Source organism: Calypte anna, chromosome 2 (genome assembly GCF_003957555.1).
Source record: "Calypte anna isolate BGI_N300 chromosome 2, bCalAnn1_v1.p, whole genome shotgun sequence".
NCBI lineage: Eukaryota > Metazoa > Chordata > Aves > Apodiformes > Trochilidae > Calypte > Calypte anna.
In genome coordinates, this window is record NC_044245.1 from 19,104,308 (window position 1) to 19,131,176 (window position 26,869).

The 26,869-nt window shown below is 36.0% G+C and overlaps 1 protein-coding gene across 5 annotated transcripts in view; it reads right to left on the reverse strand.

Annotated features, from left to right (window-relative positions):
- Nucleotides 1-26,869, reverse strand: part of MLLT10 (MLLT10 histone lysine methyltransferase DOT1L cofactor) — a 125,855-nt gene that overhangs the window by 30,069 nt on the left and 68,917 nt on the right. For all 5 annotated transcript variants that reach the window (XM_030444959.1, XM_030444958.1, XM_030444960.1 and 2 more), the window contains 3 exons: nucleotides 26,496-26,751; nucleotides 23,979-24,545; nucleotides 6,620-6,798 (listed from right to left, as the gene is read on the reverse strand). In XM_030444959.1, the coding sequence (XP_030300819.1) occupies nucleotides 6,620-6,798; nucleotides 23,979-24,545; nucleotides 26,496-26,751 (1,002 nt within the window). The remainder of the gene's footprint in view (nucleotides 1-6,619; nucleotides 6,799-23,978; nucleotides 24,546-26,495; nucleotides 26,752-26,869) is intronic.

Sequence of the window (26,869 nt, forward strand, 5' to 3'; positions counted from 1 at the left end):
CCCCTCTGAAGACTTGCAAAAAACTTGCTCTCAAGTAGCAATGGCTACTTGTTGAAGATGTACTTTTAAATTTCTCCATAACCCCACCTGTTTGGAAGATATAAACAAGATTGCTCCCAACATTGCTCCTAATTTCTCTGTTGATAGAGAAAAGAACTAAGAATAGAGTTCCTTTTTCCTGTATTTTCACTTCTTTTCCCATGGCTGCCAGAATAGAAAAGAAAAAGGAGGAGAATGCATGCAAAATGATGATCAGACTTAAACCGCAAGAAAAAACAACCACAAAAAACAGGAAGCCAAAAATAGTGTGAACTAGAAATGTGGAAAAAGCGCAGGGGGCTACAGAGATTCAAAATTAGGGACTAGAGCAATTCAGAAAGTGAGAAAATAAAAACCACCCGACTGAAGCGTCTGAAACATCACAATCTGAAAAGATCTCAGGATTCCTGAGCTTTCACATTCCTCCATTGTTAACAAATAACTCCCAATCTATTCAAAAAATAAGCCTTATCTCCCTCTAAAAGCTGAATCAGACAAAGGAGGATAACCACCACTGTATGAATGCTAAAGAAAACCCTGCTGGTTTTCTACAGCTCCTAAGGGGAGTAAAGCCAAACGAACTTCAGAAGGGATAATGGCAGTGATTAAAGGAAACTTATTTCACTTAGAATTGCAACTGAGTAGCAACGCCTACCTTCCCAATTATCAGTTCTCCACCACGGATGCAATACTTCATTGCTCTATGTTGAAGTGGACCTAGCATGGCATCACAAATTCTGGGGCTAACTAGAGGATGGAACAGCAACTATTATGTTTCCCTGTCTCTGTGCAAGCCGTGCAAGGGCTGCTTTAACAGAAACTTCTCCTTTCCCTTCTCTTTTTTAGCTGCTCTGTGGCAAAGGAAGCACAGTGCATGAAGTAAGAGATGGGAACTTGGGAAGAAAAAACAGAAGCTGTAGAGGAAGAAAAACACTTTCAAAAGGAAAGTAGAATCCACTAGGAAAAACGTTTTTCTCTCTGTCCTAACAAAGAGATAATCTTTTGGATTCTATCTGTAAAACAGGCTTGTGACAAGTATGTGCAATATTGCTTGAAACTGCCTCACCAAGTAAGTGTTCTTACAGTCATGAAGACCACTGATATCACCACATGGAAGAAGAAAGAAAAAATAAATCTAGAAACTCACGATTTGATTATATTAAATTTCCAGTATAAAAATAAGTCCCAAAAAATCTGGATAAACCGAGATTACTATGATGCAGAGGTCATACATTGCTGAATCATATAATACCAGCACCAAAACCTTTACTTCCATTTCTGGAGTCAAATCCTGTATTCCTAAAGCAGAGATGCCAAAAACAAATGGCCAAAGAGCACTAGTAGGGTACTTGCCCTCATTTTTGTCATCAAAAAGAACAGGCAGCTCAACCAATTTAAGTCTCAAAGCAGCAAACATTCCAGTATAAAACAGTGGATGTACCAAGTCAAAATTAAAGAAAAAATTTTTAAAACTCTAACCGCCACGATTTCCTACAAGCTGAAAACAAATCCTGCTCTGCAATAGCATGAGATACTGAGGTACTCTGGTCACTTTTTTTGTTTGTTTTTATGAACATATATTAATCATCAAGAATAACTTATCAGAAAGAGAAAAAAAGCAGATTGCTACAGAACAACACAACAGGCTGGCAAGTATTTCTGCTATAATAATGAAACACAAGAAAATGAGATAAAAATGGTCCTAAGTACAGGACCACGCAGTGGTGAAACTTGTGACTTGGCTTAACTGGGAAAAATTAAGACATGGCTCAAAACCCAAATGCAAGAAAACACTTTTCTCAACAACGAAGCACAAAGTCCTGTGCATGCAAAAATGAAAGGTTTGCTTTGGAGACAGAACACAGCAGTTTAGGTAATTTGCTGTTACATCCAAAACAGGAATTCCCACAAACATATTATATTCATGTAAACTGTACCTTCTTTTCTGTATCCCTTTCTCCCCTTATTCTTGCAACTGTTAAATGCATTGTTATGCTAATCACTTAATTAAGCAGTGTAATCTACCTGAGGCTATGCCTAAAATATATAAAAAAGAGGAGTAGAATGCAAAAGAGATCTGCATTTGCAGCAAGTGGTATTTTTACTAGGCCACTGATTCCCACCTGGTGAGGAACACCAGCATTTAAATTCAGTTATGGCACAGCATGGAACACAAACTAATAATCTCTTCTGGATTTATTAGATTGGAATAAAAAATTATGAGTGGCATGAGGGAGAACAAAATGAGACACACACAAAAAAAGGTGATTGCAACAAGGCCCATACTGTGTTTTTGTCTTAAGAATAAAAACAACAGTATGGGAACTATTTTACAAGACAATAGAATGAAAGAACAAAAATTCAGGATTTTCAGGTTGTTTTTTTATACTTTAAAATCAGAGCTGTTTAGTTGTTGAAGACAAAAGCAGCACTTGAGGGTTTTAATTACCAAAATTTTATACGGGCATATCAGTTATTTAAAAATAACAAAAGACACAGTAGTACTATCTAAATTTTTCTCTTTAGGACAGTTGTTTTAAATTGCTTGCAAGTTCTCTTAATGCTATGAAGAAAATTTTCTCTATTAGATTGTTTACCACCACCTCCTAATCAAAATAGTTCAGCAAATTTTTGAGACTAATTCTGTGGAAATTATTTTTTTCCAAGACGTTCTCTTTAGACTTTCTTAACACCCTTGTTGTTTTTTGTTTTTTTTTAAAGGATGCAATTCTGAAATTGACAAATGTAGTCTGTCCTGAAAATCTTAATTAGCTATGCTCAACAGAGATTAAGAATACTTAGCAGGTAAAATCTTTGAGGACTGTACTGTGCAAGCACATTTTTTAGGCTATTTCAATTTTTAGTACTATGCCACCTGCACATCTGCCAACCTCATGAACTAGCTAAACAACCAAGACTTGGGCATACTTCCTCTCTTGATTAATACTTTCAATAAAACCCACTTTTTTTTTTATTGCTTTTTCTCTGCTATAGAGGCACAAGCTTACCTTTCCTTATAATCACTGTAAGTACATCTAGGATCTTGGATGATTTAATTAGAATGCTAAACAAAGAATAGATTAGCACATTGGTATCTGAAGACATTCATGGTCAAGAGCCAAACCAAAACACAAGAGCCCAGTGAGCAGACACAGCACTCTGATTAAACTTTGCAAAGCTAAGTAAATCCGACCCCTTTTAGTTTCATGATAACTGCACCAAAACCAAACCAAACCGAAACAAAAAAACCACTTGGAGTTAAATAGGCTGTCTTGACTAAGTCTCTTCTAACACCAAATTCATGAAATGAAACTTAAAAAAGAGACTCTCAGAGCCCAGAAAAAAATGAAGGTTGTCGTGATTTAGTGTGAACCAAAAATACTTCCAGTGGGGAGACCTGCTTGGTATTTACAAGGCTTGAAAACTGGGAAAAAGGATCTAATCTGCCTGGTGCAATGGCAGAAGTAGTACCAATAGACATCCAGACATCCATCTTCTTTCTCTTTCACACTAGAAAGCACTCTGTAAACTCATTTTTTCAAGTAAATGAGTAAGAACTGTGTCCATGGACCTTAAAGCCAATTGACTGTTCATCTCTTGCCACTACAGCTTCTTTGTAGGAAGCTTTTCTCAAAACTGATAAATCAGCAGGGAAAAAATAAATAATAGAAAATAATAATAATTAAAAAATAATAATAAAAATCAGAAATATGACAGTTACAGCAGTTTAGCCTCAACCAGAAATTTCTTATTTCCTGTTGGATGTTACTGGATGCCAGACAAAAAGAGAAAGTGCCAGTCTAATTGCAAATTGTGACATTAGGGAATACAGGAAGAGAAATAGACTGGCTCAATAAATATAGGTGCCTTGGTCATGCTACACAGCTTAGCTGAAGCATGATGTTTGGTTGAAATACCAATACCTGTATAATGGTTCAGATGATGGAATAACCAAGCTCAAGTTTATGTGTTGACACCATTGATATAAGACAAAACAAAGGCTATGCCTTTACCAATTTCCAATTGCCAGGCACTTTTCTAAATGTAGCCCTAGAATCACCGAAGCCACATACGACACCGCTAATACTCTGTTCAAACACAGGAGTTCCCTTTTAAGGCTGACAACCAACACTTCTCACCATCTGAACCTCTCTTTATAGTTCATAACCCAAAGACACTGTAAAGGGTAGCACTTGTGAGTAAGATGCTGACAACTGAATCTATGATCACTTGAGAACAAGTAAGTTACTGGAGTATGATACACAACTCCCGGGGTGAAGGGGGAAAGCAGATGTGGGGAGAAGAATGGAAGGAACACCACAACAAACGAAAAAACCCTCAACACATCTCCCAGAAAGCAGAGCCAAAGGAAGGACAGGAAATGTAAGCACTTATCCGACTGGGGGCTCTCCAGTTCAGCTAAAGGCTAATACAAAGTGAACATTCTAGGGTACACTTCACCATTTTGTGACAACATGAAGAAATAAATTCTATGGTATTGCTGTTATTGTCTGCTTACTATGGGCTCTGTTCTATTGCTTTTTTAATCCATTTATACTCTTAGCAGTTTAACAAACAGTAGTCATGATGCACAGTTCTTGTTTATTTAACTTTTTCACATCATTCCTGATTTTACAGACCTTTCTCTTATCTCTTTTTCAGGACAAGAGACCTATGTTATTTACTCATTCCTCGTAAGGATGCTGGCTCTTGCCACTTTTCACTACCATGGCTCTTCTTGTACCTCTTGCAATAGCTGCATTACTTGTTTTGAATAGAAACTGCCTTTTCCCCTTGACACGAACTTCATTTAGCCCCTTACCATCTTGTCAACAACATAGGCTGGTGAGGTCTTTCAGCAGTTTGTCAAAGCTAATAATATGGAGTATTGGTAATAGCTCATTGCATAACCTAGCATAATCACCCAACGTAGCTTTTGCTCCTCCTCCTTTTCCCAGATCACTTATGAATAATACGTTGGGCTGTACAACAGGCTGTAATGCTGAACTTTCCAAGACTGATGGTAAACTTCACTACTGAGAAAACTGAGCATCTGCTTGTTTGGGACTTTTTAATATTTTAATCTGCTTCTCAACTATTGCACAACCTCTCCTCTTACCTCCCAAACTGCTCTATTTCAGTGTCTTCAGAGAGTTATATTGTTTAATGCCCTTTGGGAATTAAAAGAAACAAACAAATACCACACAAACAAAACAAAAACTTAATTCTAAACAGGTTGTGATTTCCCTTCACAAAAAATACATTTTTAATTCCATTCTTTAAAATATTTTCTGTCAATCTCTGCAACAGATATGTCATCCACTTTTGTATGAGACTGGCCAGCAGTTCCAAATTTACAAGACAAAAGTTACACTGGCATAATATATGCCTTATTTCTTTAGGAACCCAGTCCAGAAAAATTAAGTAAAAATATGAACTGCCAAGTATAACAACAACATATTATTTCGTGTTGGCCTGCACACAGTATTTCTGCTGTACATGTAAAATGCATGTACATGCACCTGTACATGTAAAATGCATGTGTGCTCATTCACACATACACATAGATATATGTATGAATAAAGCTTGATTTTAATTTGTTGGGTTTATAGCCACTATCTTAAACCACAGTAGACTCTATACATTATAAGTTGATGGCTTTTATGCACACACACACAGAAATATATTGGATACATTCATTGTAAAACAGATTCCCATCAGAAAATGAAAAATACAAGAAACACGAAATAGAAAAACTTCGAATCATAGAACCATAGAACTTTCAGAGTTGGAAGGGACCTTTAAAATGATCTATTTCCAACCTCCCTGCCATGGGCAGGGACATCTCCCACTAGATCAGGTTGCTCAGAGCCCTGTTCAGCCTGGCCTTAAAAACTTCCAGGGATGAAGATTCTACCACCTCTCTGGGCAACCTGTTCCAGTGTCCCACAGTCATGTTCAGTGTAGTATTCTTCACACTTACACTCTAAACATGGTGGCACTCTACAAATTTAACTTCATAATCTCTTGCCTTGATAAATGCAATCTTGCCAAACTGAATTTCACACAAAATACTGCGATTAAGATATTTTTTTGTTTTGGCTTATTACTTTGACCATCACCCTTCTTGCACTCCTCCCATGTCTCCCTTATGACTTCGAAGACAAACCTGTAGTATACATTTCAACTTTCACATGCTAACAAGATGTTAGCCTCAACCACCTCTTTGCCAGAATTAACCTTGGTTGTTCATTTGTCAAATCTCCAACTAAACCCCTTTGTTCCTTAACTGTTAGCAGACATTGGTTAAAGCACTGATGAAGTGTGATCAGCATTTATGCTACCAGTCATAATATAGTACTTATTACTACACGCTTACACAGACCATTTTTAAAAATCTATGTGCTCTACAAAGATAGGACTATGTAATATCATGGGGAACTTCTAGCTGCTATAATGTCTCTGAAACCAACGCAATGTTTTTAACCTTTTTTCCCAAACAAATTGCTGTTTCTTTTAACAATGACAATAAGCAGGTCAATAACATGGTTTGCTATCTTAAACTCTTGCAATAGTTTACCTGAGTTGCAGCAACAACAGTAGTTATAGAAGGCGCAGGTGAAGGTGACAGAGCTCCCACTTGCTGCAAGTGGCCTGAAGCCTGCTGAGGTAAATGAGAACTGGAAACTGGAGTGCTAGATCCTGAGCCAGATACTGCATTTGGAAATGATACTGCTACATCATTGCTGCTAAAAATACCTGAAAAAAATTACAAAAACGATTACATGCATCTCTCCCTCTCCCCCTCCCTCTGTTTTCTTGTAACCATGTAAATAGGCAGTAGAAAAAAATCAATCATGACAAACAAGATCACTTAAATACGTAACGCAGAAAGTTCCTGTATTAACATTCTAACCATGCTGATGCTAAAAGTGCTCTCATCATTTGACACTCTGCAGTTCAGGGAACACAGACTGAATCAGTTCTAAGTTTTTGCAAAAACATGTGTGATAAATCAAATATTGGTGTGCATTTCAAACTGCCAAAATGTTAACAGTAGCAGAACTTTTGGCTAAAATTCCTGCTTTTAACTGAGTCTGCTATCAGTTTGTTATTTCGATGAATTAATGTGTAAGTTAAAGCAGATAATGAATGAGGAATAGGGCTACATCACTTAACATAGACAATACAAATAGTAAAATACTTTTTAACTTTCAAGTAAAATGTTTCTGAACAACTTACACTTGTCTGAAACTGTAATTCTGACAACTAAGGATTGCTTTTGTATTTTCAGAAAAATACTGACAGCAAGTCTGAGGACAAGGTACTCGGATTTGCTGATAGAACTGGTTTCTTTATTCACAAACTATAATTCCATCCATGAGCTAAGAATGCTTGACTAACATTTCTCCTAGAACATCCAACAAGTAAATGACAAAACATGTTAGCATTAGTCAGACTTGTACATTAGCAACTAAAATAGGAAGAGTTCATACCCCTCTGTGAAGCCAATACTTCTGTTCATCTACATGCAGGGTAAAGTTCATTATACAGGTTGGGAAAAACCCTACTGACCAGAAGCCCAGGACAAGAAGTAGTACCTGTCTATGAAACTGTTAGGCTCCACGTGCATTAGATAAGTGAGCTGTCAGCTGGCCAAGGAATATCAAGCATGGTAGCACTGAACTGCAGTTAGAGGAAGAGTGCCACAGGGAGTAAACAGAAGTAGAATGAACATGGTTAGATCAAAAAAAGCAACAGAACTGAATGCCAGTTAGAAGGCAAAAGGTGGAGCTAGTTTGTCACTCATACAAATAATGTTTTGAAGAAGGCAGTGACAATAACATATGCAATGTTAAAACATCACTCGCCACCCAGCAGTCCCTCTGAGCACAGGCAGTCAAGGGAGATGAACATCATCCAAACCCACAGACAATAGGCAAACACTGATGCACCTTAAGTCCCCTGCCTCTATTAAGCAGGAAGAAAAATGGGAGAGAGAACCAGCCAGACCCAGCAGAGAAAGAAGATAAGAAAAAGAACAGCTGAAGACACACTCCAACAACCCTTTTTTTTTCCTAAGGTTAATGACTTCTGACTATTTTTTCCCCAAACTCTTCATCCTAGCACAGTTCCATACCTACTGTGCTTTACTACTGACCTTTGGATCTCTTTCCATTTAGCACACCTTCCTGGGTTACCTCCTCCTCCTTTTTTTCACCACCAAACCAAAAATCTACAGGTAGGGTATTACCACCAGCTAGGATGTCTGAAGCACTCACTTTGTTATGACCTTTCTCCAGTTACAACAGCCTCATCTAACTAGACAGTATTTTCTACAGATCCTGCTCTAGATTTGTCCATACACCATCAAAATGAAGATGATTACCTAACAGCCTTGCTACTGAGTTTCCTCTTAAATGGGATAGGATTACAACCACAAAAACTGAAATATACTCCAGGTCCTCACAAGATTTTTTTTTTTTCCAAATCTGCTTTCAATCAGAGATCTCAAGTAAATAAAAAGTATTCTACGTTTGACCTTTTGTATTACGAAGGCACTAAAACAACTAAATATATAGAAGTTGTTGGAAAAAATGAGATTCTCAGGCAAATATCTGGCTCCAAGAACCATAAACTCTAAGAGGCAAAATAATGAAATACCACAATGCTTGTGATTAAATCATAAGAGATTGTCACAACAAATGCTATCACTCTCATAAAATATCAGTGATTATGAGTGGAGAAAACAATTTTTTTTGTGAGACTCAAGTAGCAAAAAAGAAACTATTTCAACAGAGAGGTAAGATAACTCCAAAATGTTAAAGATACCATAGATTTTATTTATTTTTCAAAATTTTACATATTTAATAACTTCCTAGCTACTGCTGCTTCTATTTTAATGATAAGATTTATTCTTCCCCTTAAAAATAAAATTCTGGTTAAAAGGTACATAGTTATAAAATCACAGGCAAGAATCTCTTTTAAAAGAAATGCAAGCAGTGAAGTAGCTTGCCAGCAGAATGAGGTAAAGTATTATTTGTAGCTAGTAGAAGTAGTAAAAACACTCACTGTTTGTTGCTTTTTCAAAATACAGGACAATCAGGATTATGTCCTTTGGGCTAAGTATTTCCATTTAGCAATACTTACATAAAACAAAGTACATGCACTCTCTGGAACTACTCATGCAGCCAAGATATACTCCATGCAAGCATTTGTATAAGAACTGTATGCTGAACATACAAGTAAATCTTTGATTTTCACACCATTTCAAAAATAGCTGTATAAAAACTACATGAATATCATACTGTAAAGCCACTAAATTATATATTTTAAATGTTTCAAATATATCAAGTTGTCCTTTGGGGAAAGCTAAATTGCTTTCTGGATCAGGAGGGAATAATAGCAAAACACTCTAAACCACACTGATGCTTAAGACAAACAAGCCACCTTGAAGTTCTTCCTATATTAGTGAAAAGCCAGACAGCCATAGCATGTGATGAACGACATTAAACACTTTGCCAGAGGCATCAACAGTTTGGTTAAGTACAACCATCAGCATTTCAAACAGAACACAGTTCTACTGCAGGGGGAGATGGACATGTTACTCTGTCCAGGTAAAGTCTGGCTGTGTTTAACACCACTAACACAGCTGCAGAACGCGGTTTCAGGTTCTGATGGACAAAATGTACATATAGTCTGCATTGCTAAGGTAGAAGGCTTAACAAAAAGGCAATTGGGAAAAAAGGGAATCTCTGGATGGCAAATAACTGCCCACTTCATACAGAATGGTACTCGCATACAATAGGGAACACATCAGACCATGGAGATTGGAAAAACCTGTACTCTGTGCAAACAATGATGAAAAAGACAGCAGAGGACTCAGAGAACTTCAAGAATGGTGAAGAACAGAATAGCCTCAAGTCACAACTAGCTGTGTGGCATCCAAGTGGCATACCAATTAACTGTAGTGATTTTATTAAAAATCTCAAAAATAAGTAGTTCCATGAGCAGAAGAATTAACAAAACAGATTAAATTCTGGCTTTCAGTGTTGCATCTCACAGACAGCAACAGTACACCAAGACTTCCCACCACAATTTCTGTATCTAGCTACAAAATATTCAGTTCTTTTCATTTTCTAGCTCTACAGTGCCCTACATTATGCAGATCCATTACATTCCCTTCCTCTGCTGGTTACTGTCTAGTTCAGCAAGTGATACAAACAGACTGTGGTTACTGTCCCACTCATTACAGAAAGTTACATACTTCATAGACTCCTTTATCAAGTTTGTTTGAAACTGGACAATAGACTCAGTTTCCTGCAGCCCAAAATCAAGAGACCACATGCAGACTGCTTCCTTAAGAAAGGAAGATGTTCTTCCTGCCATAAAGATCTATTTTCTTTTTTTTAAGTCAGTAACTTGAAACTCTTGTAACAATTGGGGGGGGGGGGGGGGGAAGAAAAAAAAGAGATATTTGAGGTATTCCTCGTAGGTTACAAATCCTAACATCTTGCCAAAGCTTAAGGAATAAGCAGAACCTGACAGAAGAGGTATTTTTTTAATGTAAACTTGCAACCCTACAAAAGTTGCACAGAACTACAGAACGTTCCTAGTTGTGAGAGGACAGACACAGGAGTGTAAATTTTGAGTTATAACAAGAACATCTTTACAAAAACTAAAGCTATATACACATCTTCAGTACCTTCATTTCCTGTGATTTCAAAAGTTCTCCCCTAAAACCATGACAGCTTTCTATGTAGAGCAAAATGAAAAAGTGCCTTTGAATGAAGCACTCCACTAACATGTAGGGGAAAGTGATTAGTTTAGCTGCACAAGAAAGAACATGTTCTAGGGGAATATGTATCCCAGTATTCATTGCTTTTTAATATGGACAGAAGATAAAGTGGAGCTAATACTAAATAGAAGCAACTAAAACAGGTTATCATAACACAGTTGCCTAAAAAGAGAAAAGAGAAAGTTATGTTTGAAACTGCCAAGCTAGCAACAATATTTTGTTACAACTCGTCTGAGATAATGAAATGATCTTGGAAGCTAAGGCCAATTTGTTTCCTTCATGAAGAATCAAGCAATCAAGATGCTTTACTGCTGCTACTGAGAAAAGTGGTGGAGTTCACTTTCAGGCAGGCTTCTAAAAAGATCCTGCAGTAACAGCTCTAGAAGTGCCCAGAAATAATAATTATTGATCTGCAGCTTCATACCAAGGCAGCACTGCCCTCTCTTTCAGTAACTGAGGGTCTTTTTTTGATGGAGGCATTGCAGCTTCTGCAACAGATAACAGGAAATTCCCTACTTTTATGACAGATGTTCTGTGTCCTCTCCATGATGAGGTAGAAGGAAAAAAAGCTCAAAGTACCCAAAGAAAACACACAGCTGGCAGTGGAATGGAAGAGGGAAGATACGAAGTACTGGTAAACACATTTTCAAAATAGAACAATTATTCTAGTTTCATACCTACCGACAGTGGGCAGAATACCATGATTATTAAAAAAAAAAAACAAAACATAGATTGGATTTATAGTCAAAAACTAAAATACTTGACAAGAATCTTCTCACAACTGAGGAAAACAGTTCCACATGGTAGTGTCACATACATGATGGATCAGTGATCTAAGAACACAACCACATCATCTGAAGTCTGCTATGTAACTCCATTAAAGTTAACCACAAATCCTTGACAGTTCAGCTAGCAAAATATGTTTAGTCAATCTTTTCTGCCAACTTCCATCCCTGGCTGTACATCTATCTACAGTTACTCCAAAATGTATTTAATAACGGATGAGATGAGGGGTAAAGGATCAGAACTGATGCAGATTCCAAAGCTGTTCAGCTAGTCCCACCTGCTATAGTGAATAATGCTATTTTATATTTGGTCTCCCATAAGTTTACATTAAAACTGAGAAACTAAGTGCTGAGTAATAAGACTTACTGCAGTGTGCCACTTCTGCCTTCAGTCAAGTGTCTTGATTCCTTTCTATTAAGACAGGTATTCCTTGTGGATACAGACAGAATAACTTTGTTTTCTAGTCCTCTTTTTAATCTGACCTTTTCAAATGCCTTCAAGTCTTTAGCCATCATCTTTCCACCTTCACATTTTGTCCATACCAACTGCAAAAGACAGGCCTTAACCACCACATTTTTACTAGCATAACATTCAAATTAACCTCTCTGCTCCAGACTTGTATTTGTTCCCACTCAAACCAATACTCTGATTTTTTTCTTTTTGGTGCTTTGTTGCTGATAACAAACTTGGTGCAATGAAAAAAACCAAGTTCCTGATACCCCAGCCTCTTCAAACTCATACAGTGATTCTTACAGTTCTCAGCATTATCCAAGTCATAATTTGAATACACTGTTGGATTAAACTATGTTCCTATATAAATATTTATCTCAAGTTTGAATACTTTCTTTTCATCCTATGCACACATGGCCAGATATTTCCTTGTTGCTCATATTATCAAAATTCCTATCTACTCTCACTGACTTCACCCATATATACACTCCTGCCAAAAGAAGAGCACGCAAAAATAGCTCTCCAAGACTGAGAGGAAAAAAATCCTACTTGGAAGAAACATTGGAAGGTATATAAAACACACACACACAAACAAAGCCGATTATAAGATAAAACTTGTCCAAATACTGTTCCAAAACAAACATGTAGGTAACATTATACCACCCCACAATAATGAGTAATAAAAGCATTATTAGTGCTTGACAAAAAAACCACACAACATTAAGTAATCACTTTGCTCTGTGCACTTCCAACTTCTATGCTGGAGTCAGGAATACAAGATCAGGTTAAAAAGAGGAAGTGCAATGTAGAAAGAAGACATCACAGAAGGAGTTCCATCAGTTTCTGCCCTGCCCTGTTGTCAGCCCCTCTTCAACATTAAACAGCAAAAAGGCTCTGCTTATAAAACAGCAGAAACTCACCAAGTCCAAATTCAGCACTTTGTCAGATACCCTTCAGATGTTTTATTTTTGTTCAGTAAAATGGTGAGCTTGCTTTCCTTCATCTCAAAGCTGGTTCAGACCACTGTAAACCTGGGAGAGTGAGAGGGAAACCCTATATCAAAAGGAAAAAGCTAAACCTATTACACTAAAGCAAAACAAATCTAAAGAAAGCTCAGTGTTTCTCACCACATGTAGACTACAAAATATAAATTTAATGTAAAATTGTTTTTTATTATTGAGACTCATCCACCTAACAAACATTTGTGGCTCTGATAGTGTGAGAAGCAAAGCCCAATAAGACCTGAATGATCACTAACTATAACGCAAAGAACTTCACCAGGCAAAGTTGAAACATTTAAATTCTTTTGCATATGCTGAACTCCAGGTCAATAAAAATTTTCTTGTACACAGCACTGCTCTTGGAGCATACACATATAGCAATAAGAAAAAACACTATTTGGCTAACACCAAGAACAAAAAATTCTAAGTTTTATTAGTAATTTGCCTGACACGAATTAAATATTACACTGAGACACAGTAATTTGATCATCTTCAAAACCAGTCTCATAAGAGGATTTTAACTAAACATTCCCTCCTGAATCTTTCAGTCACTTCTGATTGTTTCCTGAAAATGAACAAAAGCCTTGAAAACGTAAACCAAGTTCTAATTTAATAAGATGTATTTCATTTCCACTGGCTATGAGTGAATACAGAAGTAGGGGTACAAAGCCAATACACAATACTACAGGGAAATGGCAATTAGATACATTAAAGATTCAATATTGCTCCCTCTGAAATTGATAGTACTTGTTATCAGTGACACAGGCTGTCAGAACAAAGAATGGGCAAAACAAGGCTACCTTCACATGCATTACTTGTAGTAATTTAAGTAGAGTCAGGAAGGCAAGTGGGAGAATGCCTGAGGTAGACACCACTATAACACACCTATGAATGGAGCACAGAACAAGAACTAGAAACACTATTCACAAAATTAAAGAAAAGAATCTCAGAACTGGAATAAAACTTATCGTTTTACTGCAACAGATACAAAAAGATCATAAAAAGAGAACTGAGGAACTATTGACCTATCAGGCTCCTGTGGACAATCTACAAAGTTTTCACTCAAGTACCGAACAATTGACTCACTGCAGACCTGTATTTCACCCAATCCATAGAATATGCAGACCTTCAATCAGGCTTTTCCACAAAAGGATAGCCTTTGTGATAGATGAACCTCTGAAAAAGATTCTAATATGACTTACCATTATGTATGGTATTCATCAGCTTGGGGAAAGCTTTTGAGTTAGGAGAAAAAGGGCTTCACGGTAAGACTGTGTTTAACAGACGCACAAAAGAACGTAGGTATAGACAGGAATTTCAGTGAACAATAATATTCCTGAATACATCTTTCTTTTATTAGAGCTCTGATCAAATTGTACAGTAGTTTTATTTCTAGCCACTATAATTTTTTACTTATATTACTAGTGTCTGTGTTTGTCAGCTTTTAAAGGCTGAGTACAGGTAGAACATTCCAGCAGACACCAATTAGTTGCATTCTAAAGCTACTATTACAAATTAAAATAATCAAACACTTTCCAGCAACAAACACTCTTACCAATGTAAGACTGATTTTAATTGCATTGTCTTCAACAATTTTAGAAACTCAAATTAGCAAGGCAGCTTCATTCTATCACATCTTCTTTTGCTGATAAACTGAGACTAACTCAAGCAATCAAGAAGCTTCACAGAAAACAATTCTGTCTCCTGGACTTAGGGAGTTCACTTGAAGAACTCAAATGTGTAGAGAGAAAAAAAATCCAGCTAGGATCCAACACCAAAGGAAATGCTCACACCAACTTCCCTTTTCTTCAGGGGCTGAGGTTTTTAGAGAACATTGATCTCTGACCATGAAGTGCCAGCACACACTCGCATCCCCTGCTGGGTAGAACTTGAAGTCTCTGAATTCAGCCTCTACAGCATCAGAACCCTCACGCCCAGTTGCAGAGTGATGGCAGTCATGCAGAGGGCCCATCTCTCTTCCATTTAAGACACCAATTCATTCTTCCTTATGATAATTATTGTGCATGAGAAATAACAGCCATTTTGATCCCCCAGTGTTTTCAATATTAAGGAAAGCCCCAGTCAAATCTCAGGAACCTTTTCATGTTTTTTTGGGGGGGCTCTGAGTGAGGGTGCTACTGTGTTTTTTTTAAACAAGCACAGCCCTAGATTTCCTGAAGTAACACCTTTTGCTTTTGTTTCTGTAGAACTGCACAAGAAAAAAAGGAGCTACACAAATCATCACATGAATTGTGTTCCCAGGCATCACTCAGAACTTCCAGAACATTTTAAAGAATACTCCAGATAAGTCCCAATGAAAAATTTACTACTACAGGAATCAGATTTCATAGACAAATGAGGAAGAGAGGCAGTTAAAGAGCTGACAAAACAATTCATTAGACCTTCTCTACAAGATGAGGTTAAAAAAAGTAGTTGTCTGGCAACTCAAGAACATACATAAAAAACACTCATGAGAAACAATTAGTAGTAGAATCCCTTTTGACTGCAGCTACTGGAAGTGGAAAAAAAAATCTTTAATGTTCACAGTACACACAATCCTTAAGTGAACAGTGCCAACTCCAGGACACATGAATTCCACTTTAATAGTCTGCTACTGTACTGTGAATAAAAAGGAAGCATAGAGAAATGTGGAGTTGATTATCAGACACTCAGTCTGATCATATCTGTTTAAAAAGAGCATAGTATGCAGCTAGTACAGTTCCTATTCATCAGCACAGGAATCAGCCCACTATAAGTCTCAATGGATTTGTCCCCAAGCACCATCTTCCAGTTAAAAACTCAATTACTGTGAGGTAGTCTTCCTCATACCAACACATTGTGTTTGTATTTCTGCTTAAATTTTTTGTGTTCTTTTTAAAACTTCAAGGGGAATCTCAGAAGTTCAGAATCTCAGAATCAGAGCCTCTTTTTATATAGAAGTTAATCAAGCCAATAGTAATCTTGAAACAACCTGTTTCATACAGTTTAACTTACAGCTCTTCACACCAAATAAATGGTAGATTTAAATGCAAAGTATATTTCCTTCTGATTTTAAAAACCTGACTGTAGTACTATCACCTCTGACTGAAAACAACAAAAGAATTTTACCATATACATTGGACAGTCTTCAGAGGGACAAAAATGCTGCAAACAGTATCAACACATACATATCACTTATTTTTCAGCTATATTTGATTTCTGAAAAACCTGAAAGTCTGTAAGATCTGAAAAGCACAATTTTCAAGGGGAGTAAAAAACCATACAGCTCCTTTGGTTATCAAGCTGTTTCTTTGCCCTCCCCCCCACACACACTTCACGTTTTCATGTCGCCTTTAACAGATTTTACAGAGTTAAGAAGACCAATTGCTACTTCACATTTGCCTTACAAGGAATGCTGTACTCTAGGAAATTGGATCCAGATGCCTTAAAATGTTCACACTCAAAAACGTGTATACTTTAATACTAAAATCTATATATACAAAATTATGTCAAATTATGTGTTTCTTAAAGACTAAGTTTTAAAGGAGATCCTGGGAAATGAACAGTTTCAGGTAAACAAACACCATGTGTATTTCACTTCAGTATCAATGCAACAATAGTATTTCACTTCAGGAATATTTCCTTGATCTTAAGAAAAGTGATAGACCTCTAAAGCAAATACCAAGTTCTGCCACAAATACATCTGATAGGACAGAAATCTTAATTGTTTAAGAATGTCTCCTTGTGCCCCTGCTCAATTTAAGATTCTAATTTTTTGCATTATAAAAACAGGTAGAGAACTAACACAATCCAAGCACAAAACTAAGTTTCAGCACATTTTCTCTTTCTGCTTTTTTTTCAATATAATAATGACGATGTCACATACTTTTACACTATAATATGGGAATCCAGTTTCAAATCCATAATCTTCAAAATTTCTATTTTAACCTGACAGACAGGTACATTCTCAGACAGCAATTAACTAGTCAGGTAAAATCTCGTTTCCACAGCTGCCAAGATCTTCTCTGATATAAGCAGGCCTAAGCTTGACATGCAAGTTATATCTTAGCTATTAGAACTTACTGTCCCTTCCCTGGGACATTTTTTCACTCCAGAAATCCCTCACATCTGTTTTCACTCAAAGAAAAAAAAAAATCTACAATTTTATGAGAAAGGAAAACTTTATTTTGTTTTGCATCAAGTTGCAAAGCAACACTCCAAGAGTTTCAAGTCTCATGACACGAGCATCGGAGCTGATTTGTATCTAATGCACAAACCTCTGCTTCCACAGAAAGTCAGGCAGCCCAGAGAGTTCAAAGGTGGAAAGGTTGAACACTCTTTGTTTTCAGCAGCCCGTCTAATTAAGTACTTTAGGTCTGTACTTTTCTGACAATTTTTTCCCCCCCCTAAAAAGAAAGAGGGAGGGCATTAGCAATAATATGCAGTTACCAAGGGAAAAAAAACTTGACAGGAATATTAATTCCTTCTGTCTAACAATTATTATCATGCTTTTAATCATTTTTTCTAACAGTCTCAAATTAAAAATATTTCAGTGTATCAAAGAGCTGAAGACTCACTGAAAAGGACATTTTAAAAAATTCTGATCATCGTATGCCTCTGCTCAACTTTCCTGTATTCATATTTTAGGAGAATATTAGTATCAGAATTAAATACAGTACTCTGCTACTTATAGTAGTTGCTATCTCTTCTTGAAATGAGTAGCACAGGGATTAAAATAGCCTTTGGTGAAGTATCACAATAAAAGATAATGTTCAGAACATCATTATTGAGATGTTTTTGTAACTGTTTTCAAGACACGTTAAAAGGTTCATTGTTCAGTATTTCTGGTTCAAAACTTTCTTTATCAAGTAATTATTAATAATTACATTCGAGTACAGTTATGACATGCATTTTTAGAATCAAACATGGACCCTCACAGCATGCAGCAGAGATCTCTTAATTTCTCACTAATCTTTGACAAAAACACAGAACATACCACATTGGTAACTACTTTCTGCAGACCTACACTGCTCGATAACTCCCTGATAACATTTTTAAATGCATTGTTTGCCCAGTTAGTCTGCTCCATGTGCCAAGCTGATACTATATGCTAATTTTTCTTTCAGAAATCAAAAGGATAGTACAGTGCAGAATCACGTTCATAAGTAAGAGCCAAGAAAGATTCTCCGAAATTCACTTACTTGATTCTTAGCTCTACAACTTCCCAAACTTCTCAAACAACTTCTCAAACTTCTACGTTTGAGAAAAGATACTACCTCTACATTTTCAGAACCATTACTGACAATTGTTCAACAGTTACTTTCTCTCACCTGGTAATGTTTTACCTTTTATGTTAGGTTAAAGTTTCATTATAGCATCAGTATCAGTCCCCCAAGATACTGATAGTCAGATAAACTCACTCCTTAGCTTTTCTTCAATAATGTGCTTTTTCCAGTCCTTGTAACCTTTTCATGGCTCTTTTCTTCCTCACACACAGCTGATAGCAGAACTGGGCACAATATTTGAAGTCCAGATGCATTCTGCTGAACACAGAGCTACCTTTCTCATTAGTTTGCTGCTAATGCATTCAAACGTTTTTAAACATAGCTCAGCACTGGGAGCTCAGACATAACTAATTATTCACCTTAATAATTTCTTTTCAGCCCTTCCTTCCCAAGAAGGCCATCCTTATCCTACAAGTACATACCATCTTTATTTTATGTAATCTTTCATGTTAGCTGCACCAACAGAACTCCTAGTTTGTACTGATTATCAAGAGATTTTACCCTGTTGTCATACAGAGATTTTTTTGGAAATTCCAGAATTTGTCATTAAATAGAATGCCACTAGGCTACTGCTTTTATTTTTTAAAGTACAAAAAAACCCTAGTAAGTTACTTTCCATAACTCACAATAATAGTGATTAGTCATTACATCTTTAAATGTTTTAACATCTTTCTGTTTTGTATCAGACACATCCTAATTACATTACATTAACTTGCCAGTCTCCTACTTACTGAAATTTGCCACTGACAGTTTAAAAACATGCAAATATGTGGTACTGATCATCAGGAATTGCCAATTTATTACTTCTGGCTGTAGCAAACACCTGCTTTAGTTAAGAACACAGATTAGGGGGATCCATTTCACAATAATTCCCATTTTCATAAGCTTCTACAACCTCATATATCTTCCCAATTACTTGATGAATGTCTCCATGCTTTCTACACCAACTATCATCAGCTTTAACATTTCAATCTAGTATCAAACCAATACCACTTCTATTGACCTTCAAATAGGATGAAATTCTCCACATAACAATTCTGCCTTGTGCATTTTCTACACTGTTGTTTGCTTGGTCTTGAAACACCATTAATATCTTTTAGTATCAATTTATCCTTTCTATTCTATCTTCTCTTGAATACAAACTGTTTTTTTAACACAGCAAGACTTCTTTTTCTGCTTCAGCTTTTAGTAGATAAAAGTAATAGCACAAATTGTTTCAAAATAACTTTGTCTCCTTCTCCTAATAGATTTAGCTAGTAAGTCAAAGACACAGAGGAATTTAAACTTAAGATCATAAAGATTTAGCATAAGCTCTGAGGAACTCCATATCTCAAAGAGAATGATTTTAAGTTAATCATCTACTTAGAAGCTCAGAGTTCTCTTAACATCATCCATATGACAAAAAGCTTAACAGGAAGATCATCTCCTTTCACAGGAACATAACATTTGGCAGAAGCTTCATCACTGCTTCAATCAGATGACAAAGGAGAATGCAACTGTCCAGTATTACCCATCAGAGGATACTGCAGACTGGTCAAGGTTAGACCATATGTGATTTAGAGAGAAAAATGTAGGAGGACACATTATGGGGTTGCCTCAGCTGTGGCAAAGAATTACAGAAGATGGCACAGCAATGGTGCAAAAAGAATCAGCTAACCATTTCAAGGCCTAAGTTTGGATTTAAACTTCTCCAGTCTTCTTTAGGGAAAAAAAGAATTGCTTTATAATCTCTTCTAGGGTTTACAGCACCGAAAAGGACATAAAATCAATTATGCAAAAATTAAAATACTAAAGCAAATGATCCCCCAAAGACCTTAGCAACTGAAGTTGATAGTATACAATTTGTTGTACATTTAATGAATCAAGAACAGAGAAAGACAGAGAAGCACTGGGATTCTTCAGCAGCAAGTACCCACGCAGAACTTAAAAGTTATTGCACCATTGTTTTTATCTACCACAACACAGACATTTCAGTTTACTTTTGACACTTGGTTGCTTTTCATTTTACCGTGGTGCATATTCCACAAAAAGCAGAAGGTACTGTGTATCATGTAAAATGCTTTTTTTTCCCCTACTGCTTTGTGATACAAATTCTCAGGAAGTTCTTCCCTTACTGGAGAGTAGCCCAAACAAAGAAGAGCCAGAGCCTGCACCAAGTGCTTGTCAGAAAAACAGACTGTATGGAAGGTATATATCATAACTGTATTTTTTTTCTTCTTCCCACTACCTTATTAGTTTCTGCACTACTGCTGACATAAAGTGTAAGTACAATAAAAGAAACATTTGGTCTTGGAATCTACTACTAGGAGAGGAAAGCACTGGAACAAGATGCTACTTATCTCTTTCGCTTCCTGGACTAAGATTTTCTCTTTAATCGCCAATATTGTGAAAATAAAAAACCAGAAATCCTCAGCAGAAGGGATCACTGCTTTGCAGTACTTTGGACCAGAAATGTTGAAATATTATTCCCTAGAAGGACGCAGAGAATGAACTTCATCATCCTGAGAATACAACTAGAGTGACTTTTAAAAAGTTAAGTAGCTCTACAGAATTGTAGGGTTCAGATGAAACCCTGTCCTATTAAAAAATTCTGATCCTGAAACCACTCCAAAGACAGTCGCATTTTGAGGGAACAAGTACCAGCTTTATACAAATCTCACTGACAAGTGATGTCTTCTTATACAACAGACTTATAATACTTGTAAAATTCCAGCAGAAAGATAAATATGATTTGTAAATAAGATACTAGTGACTAAAGAAGCTTTTTTTTTTTTTTTAACAGGGACAGATGTACCAGAAAGATGTTAATTTAATATAAAAATTCTTTTATCATCCTACCAGCTAAATATTACTTCTTGAATTTTTTTTTCATCCCTTTGAGTATAATGTTAAAATAATACACAAAATGTTTTCTATCAGATTATAAGTATATTTCACACAGAAATTAGGGCTGAACATTCAGGTGCTTGAAATTTTGAAGGCATTAGATTAGTTGTGTGACAACTGTAACACAGCCTGAGTGTCCATATTGTAACAGCTTTTAATCACCTGGCATTGTACTGTTCACAGTATATCTCTGTTCTTACTTAGCAGGAAAAGAGAAGTTCTGTGGACTGGAAAAAATTTTGCAGAGGACAAATATTTTTACAGAATGAGCTAACTGTACTCTGAATAAAAGTTTTACGGAAAACACATAATGATGTCTCAAAGGTGTATGATTAATCCACATTAGCTTTTAAAGTAAGCTTTCACATTTCATCTAGTTTGAAGATAAATTGTGAACAGGATTCTCATACATCTGTGAGGTAATTATTTTCATTATTTTTATGGATCTCAACATGTACTCTCAAGAAAGTGGAAAAAAGAGTGGTAGATGCAGTTAAGAAGTTTGGGTTTTTTCATATGCCTCAAAAGCTTTGTATGGTGTAAGGATGGTGTGAGCTATTCCTGATTCTACTTCTTTGAAGTAAAAAAGCAATTCCAAATCAGAGTCAGTAAAAACTTTTTGGCTTGGTTTCCCCTGCATTTTCTCTCACTACATTTATATGCACAAAATCTTATTTGGGGTTTTGGGTCAAATTGTTTAGATTGATTTCTAAGATTTTTGTTACTGAACACTACAGACATTTCAAAGAGAAATATCAGCAACTACCTGAGAAAATGTCTGTTTCTGATAATACTCATATGCCTTTCCTCATTTTAACAAAATTGTAAATGTACTGCTAAACCCAGCAAATGCTTATGATGAAGTGAGGAAAGCAGGACTACAACCATAGGGAAGAGAGAGAATAAGGGAGAAGAGCAGATTAAACCAATATGCTCAGACTCAAGCAAAGTTTTGTGGATTAATTTGGAGCTCATGCTTGAAAGAAAATACATCTTATCTGCTTTTGTTTCTTTGGGATTTCAAGACTTTGTTGGGGTGATTTTGTTTATGGTGCTTGTTTTTCATTCACATTCTTTGGCACCTTCAGAAAATATCACTGGTCTAGAGGACAGGTCTCTGGCTGCTTAGAAAGAATCTAATTGTGCTTAACAGGTGAACTTATAGGCTCAATGCTATGATAATAGTAATAAAACCAACCCAGTTTCTCCATCTATGTATTTCAAAGCCTTCTACAAAGTGAGTTTAACATATTCACTGGTATTCTATGGGTGGAAGAGTGAGATGCAACAAAGAGGACAAAGGAAACAAGGATGAACCTGGCCAGGGAAAGGCCTGTTCTATGAGCTTACACGACCAAAGTATTCTAAGACAAATGTAAGGTGGGAAACATGAATCATTCACTCATAGTTCCATCTCTTATTCCAACTGCAACAATAATCCATCTCAAAGGTTTCATGAAGGAATAAGAAGGTTTGTACTAAAATACTCTGGACACTGAACTAAATCTGTTGGAGAATGCCTATACAACACAGAGAAGAAGTTAAAGGTTTTTTTTAATTGCATGTTAATAAAAAATATGGACAGTGTACTATGAACGTTTGTCACCTATCACCTCTCCCTAAAAATCCTCCCGATTTATATTCGGGAAAAGTATTTTTGAAATATAGTCACCACTGTTATTGCCATTACCACCTGTAACAAAAATAATCATTTAACTATATGTAACACAGACTGTTAAAAACGTGGTTTTCAGACCAAGTTTTTAAGTACCTGCATTCTTCAGAAACAAATATGAAGTTTCTTGAAGCATGCGTATTTTAAATACCTTTTGCCTATAAACTTAAAATATACATTATAAAAACATAAAACTCTGCCCATAACCAAACATTCAAGTTCTATTTCTCCTTCTTCCAAAAGAGGAAAAATTAAGCCAAAAATTCATTAGGACAAAGACAACCAAATTTAGACTTACAAAAACTGCAGTATCAATTTGGGTTTGGTGGGTTATTTTATATCCAAATACAAGATCTCAAAAGAAACTTCAAAGCAACAAAGACTTTGGTAGATACAGTATTCTGCAAAGTCATTCCCCACACAGATTTACTGGAAACAGAAAACCTCTCACAGCCTCAAATGCACGTATCATGTAGAACAGAGGAAGAACAAACCAGCCAATTTCAATTGCTAAAAAGCACACAAGAATACGAAGATGTCAGCTGGCTGCAAAAGGGTCCAGATTCAGAACACCCCATTAATTATCAGGATAAAACTGATATTTCTCTGTACAGACATTTTGATTCTTAATTAAGCTAGGTTGGGAAAAAATGGGATATACTCATCACAGCTGACCTGCTTGAGTACTGATTTTGTTTTCTTTATGTAACAGAACATACAGACAGTATAGTCTGTATAAACTATCACTTACTTTAGCTAAACCTGTCATGTGTATTATTCAAAGACCCTATTTTCATACAACTTATTTTTCCCCTTACAGCCTCAAAGCCTGCATTTATATAGCATATAAGCCAATACACAGGTCAATTTACTACAGCCACCTACAGCACAGTGCCACCCATACATGCAAAAAAGCCTGCTCTTCCAGCAGCCATAATTCTGATTTTTACTTTATTCCAAACGCAATGTTCAAGATACTTTAAATGACACCCTGTTTCTGAAAATCACACTCAGAATTACTGCTAAAATACTTATGACATATTTTGATGCTAAAAAAATCAAACCTAATACATGCCTACCTGAACCCACTGGAGATGAGCCAACACTAAGACTTTGTAAACTTCCATTCCTGAGCAAAGTAGGAGATTTTTGAAGACCAGAGCTTGTCACACTTCCTGCAGCAGATGCCACAGATGAAGTTGGGGAAGCAGAAGAAACTGAAAGATGGGAAATACTTTCTTGACTTTTATTTCCTTTGGGTCTACCAGGCCCATGTTTACTTTGTTTATTTCCTTTTCGTTTCTTCTCTGTTACAGCATCTTCTTCTATTCCAGAAGTCTGAGCTCGTTTGTATGCTGTAGAAGTAAGGCTTGAATTACTTATGTCTCCAGGTGAGCTGTCAAAGTTTTTAGATTGGGAAACAGCTGATGATGAAGGGAGACCAATTAAGGAAGTGAAACAATTGACACTCCCCTCTTGACTCCCAGTCTCTCCTTTATGTACATCTTTGGTTGAGGAAGCCTGTTGCGAATGCGTGAAATTGTCACTTCGCAGATCTGTGTCTGTAAAACTCAAAAAATCCTGGGGAGACTGAACTGAACTTCCAGAAGATGACTTTATGCTCCCAGGAGTGCCCAAAAAGCTTCCTAAAAAAAAGAAGCAAAAGTACAATTATTTTTTTCCTGCAGATGATAATTTATAGGGAAGATTAACATCCTAAAACACACAACTTTAAAGTGCAAGGACTTAATGGAAAGTGTTACCAAAACCAAAAGATTCATTTTTAATTTTAATTCATTGCTTCTTCTACTGATCTTCACTCCACTGGTTCTGATTCTCAAATTCCTATCTAAAATTCAGATTTGAATTTGCAGCACAAACAATGTGAAAATTAATTGAAGTAGAATAACAACTTTGCTGCTTAGGCAGTTTCAATATCCCTTATGTTTTGAAGCCACACCAAGTACTTGGTGCAAGTCAGAGGTTTTTGGGTCTTCTTTTTTGTTTTGTTTTGTTTTTTTAAACAGTGTTTGTCAGAAACATACTATCATCACACCTACACTATGTCTGCAGTGCTCCTTCTCATTCTACCTAAATCAAGAGTCTGACACAACTCAAGGGAATGGCAACTGCATTTAATTTACCCTTGCTGTGGAGGTGTTACACAGAAAAGGTATTTTTCAAAAGGACACAAGAGGAGAAAAGTGTATAAAATTGGTATTTTAAGACTTCTTTAGCACTGTCAGAGAACCACAAAGATCTTTTCAATAAGAGAATTATATTGCTTCTGTAATATTGGAATGTAGTCATTTCATCTGTTAGCACATGCAAGGCAAAAAAATGAGACACAGTTAGGAAACACAAACATCTACTTTAACTGAAGTTCAGTATTTTTACATAGGTGAGTGCATGTGAGCACTATTTCGTAGAACACAGGCTGATGAGGATGTCAAGAAAATACTCTTAAGTATGACATTAGGTATAAAAAAGTCCTTTAAAAATTACTAGTTTATATTAATGTTCCATTAAACATTATTAGGAATTCCATTTAAAATATAACTTACTTTAATAAAGCAATTTAAAATCATAAAAACACAGGATCTTTTTGTATTTTAAAAAAGTTACATCAACTTGGCTCAATCCAGCTTTAAAGAAAAGATGCACATTTAAAAAATTAGTTTGCCCTCTTCAGTAAGATTTTTCCTTGAATGCAGTATTGTGGAAGGCAGTTTTCAAAGTTTTAAGAATTTATAGAATTAAAAAAAAAATCTGTTTTCTTTCAGTAAAAAAAGCCTGAAATATTTAAAGAGTTCTAGACAAATTTAGAAGTGCTTACTGCATAAAGAGCAACATCTTAAAAAAGAAATGACACCCAGCTACTGCACACTATAGTGAAAATTATGGAAAAGCAATTACTTTATAGAAATATCTGATTTGCTGTGTTTCAAAATTACCTTTTATTACTTAAGAAATAAAAAGCTAATTTTTTTATCTTCAACTCTGAAAAAGGTACCATAGTAAAATTTGCTTTTTAGAAGTGTCAACAGCTCATTTAGTGGGTTTTAGCATATGCAAAACATCAAATTTTTAATCTCATAAGGTAAATAAACCATATGCACTTGCAATGTAACCATCCTCTGCCTATACAATTACCAAAAAAAAGTAAAGAGGTCTGTCACCTTTAAGACAATGGTATATTTTAAATGCCTGCAACGTAGTCTAGTTTTGTTTTACTATGCACTAACTAAAAAACATTACTATTATTCTGTTAAAGAGCCAAGACCAACCCCTAGGCTCAAATTTTTAAGTTAAAGTTTACCCCAGACTAACTTTTCTGATATAAAAAATCTTCTGGTTTTAGCAGTTAAAAAAAGTACCTTAACAGTCTTAACAGAAGAGTCAGTTTTGCCCTTTGGGGATGCACAGCCTTCTTTATAGTGCTACAAAATGAACATTTTTTTCCATTTAAAAACACACAAAAACAGCATCATTCTCACTACTGAGGATAAAGGGTGAGCTACTTTTTCAGTTTTAAATATGTCAGATTTCTAATGCATGTCAAAGCAGAAGCAGTGTTACAGCACAACAATTAATACCTTGCTGAAAAGGGCTCGCTGCAGTCACAGTTGTTCCTGGATTTCTTCCAGCACCAGGCTTTCTTCCCCTCTGACCTGAGCTGTGACCTGCAGATTTCTTCCCTTTGCTCTCTGACCCTCTAGCCTCTGAAGAATCTTTTCCACTTGAAACATGTGTAGAAACTTCCTGGAAATTTGCATTTGTAAATCGAGCTGTAGTATCTTCCAACCTCTTCAAGGAGCCTGACATGGAGTTGTTGCTAGTGCTTGTGTATGTCTGTCATTTTGAGAAGAGAAAAGAAGTAAGAGAAAATAAACAGGTCACAAAAAATCTTAACAAAAGAACTGTTTATAAGAACCCATTCTTTCAAGTGTTCAAAAGCTAACATAAATGG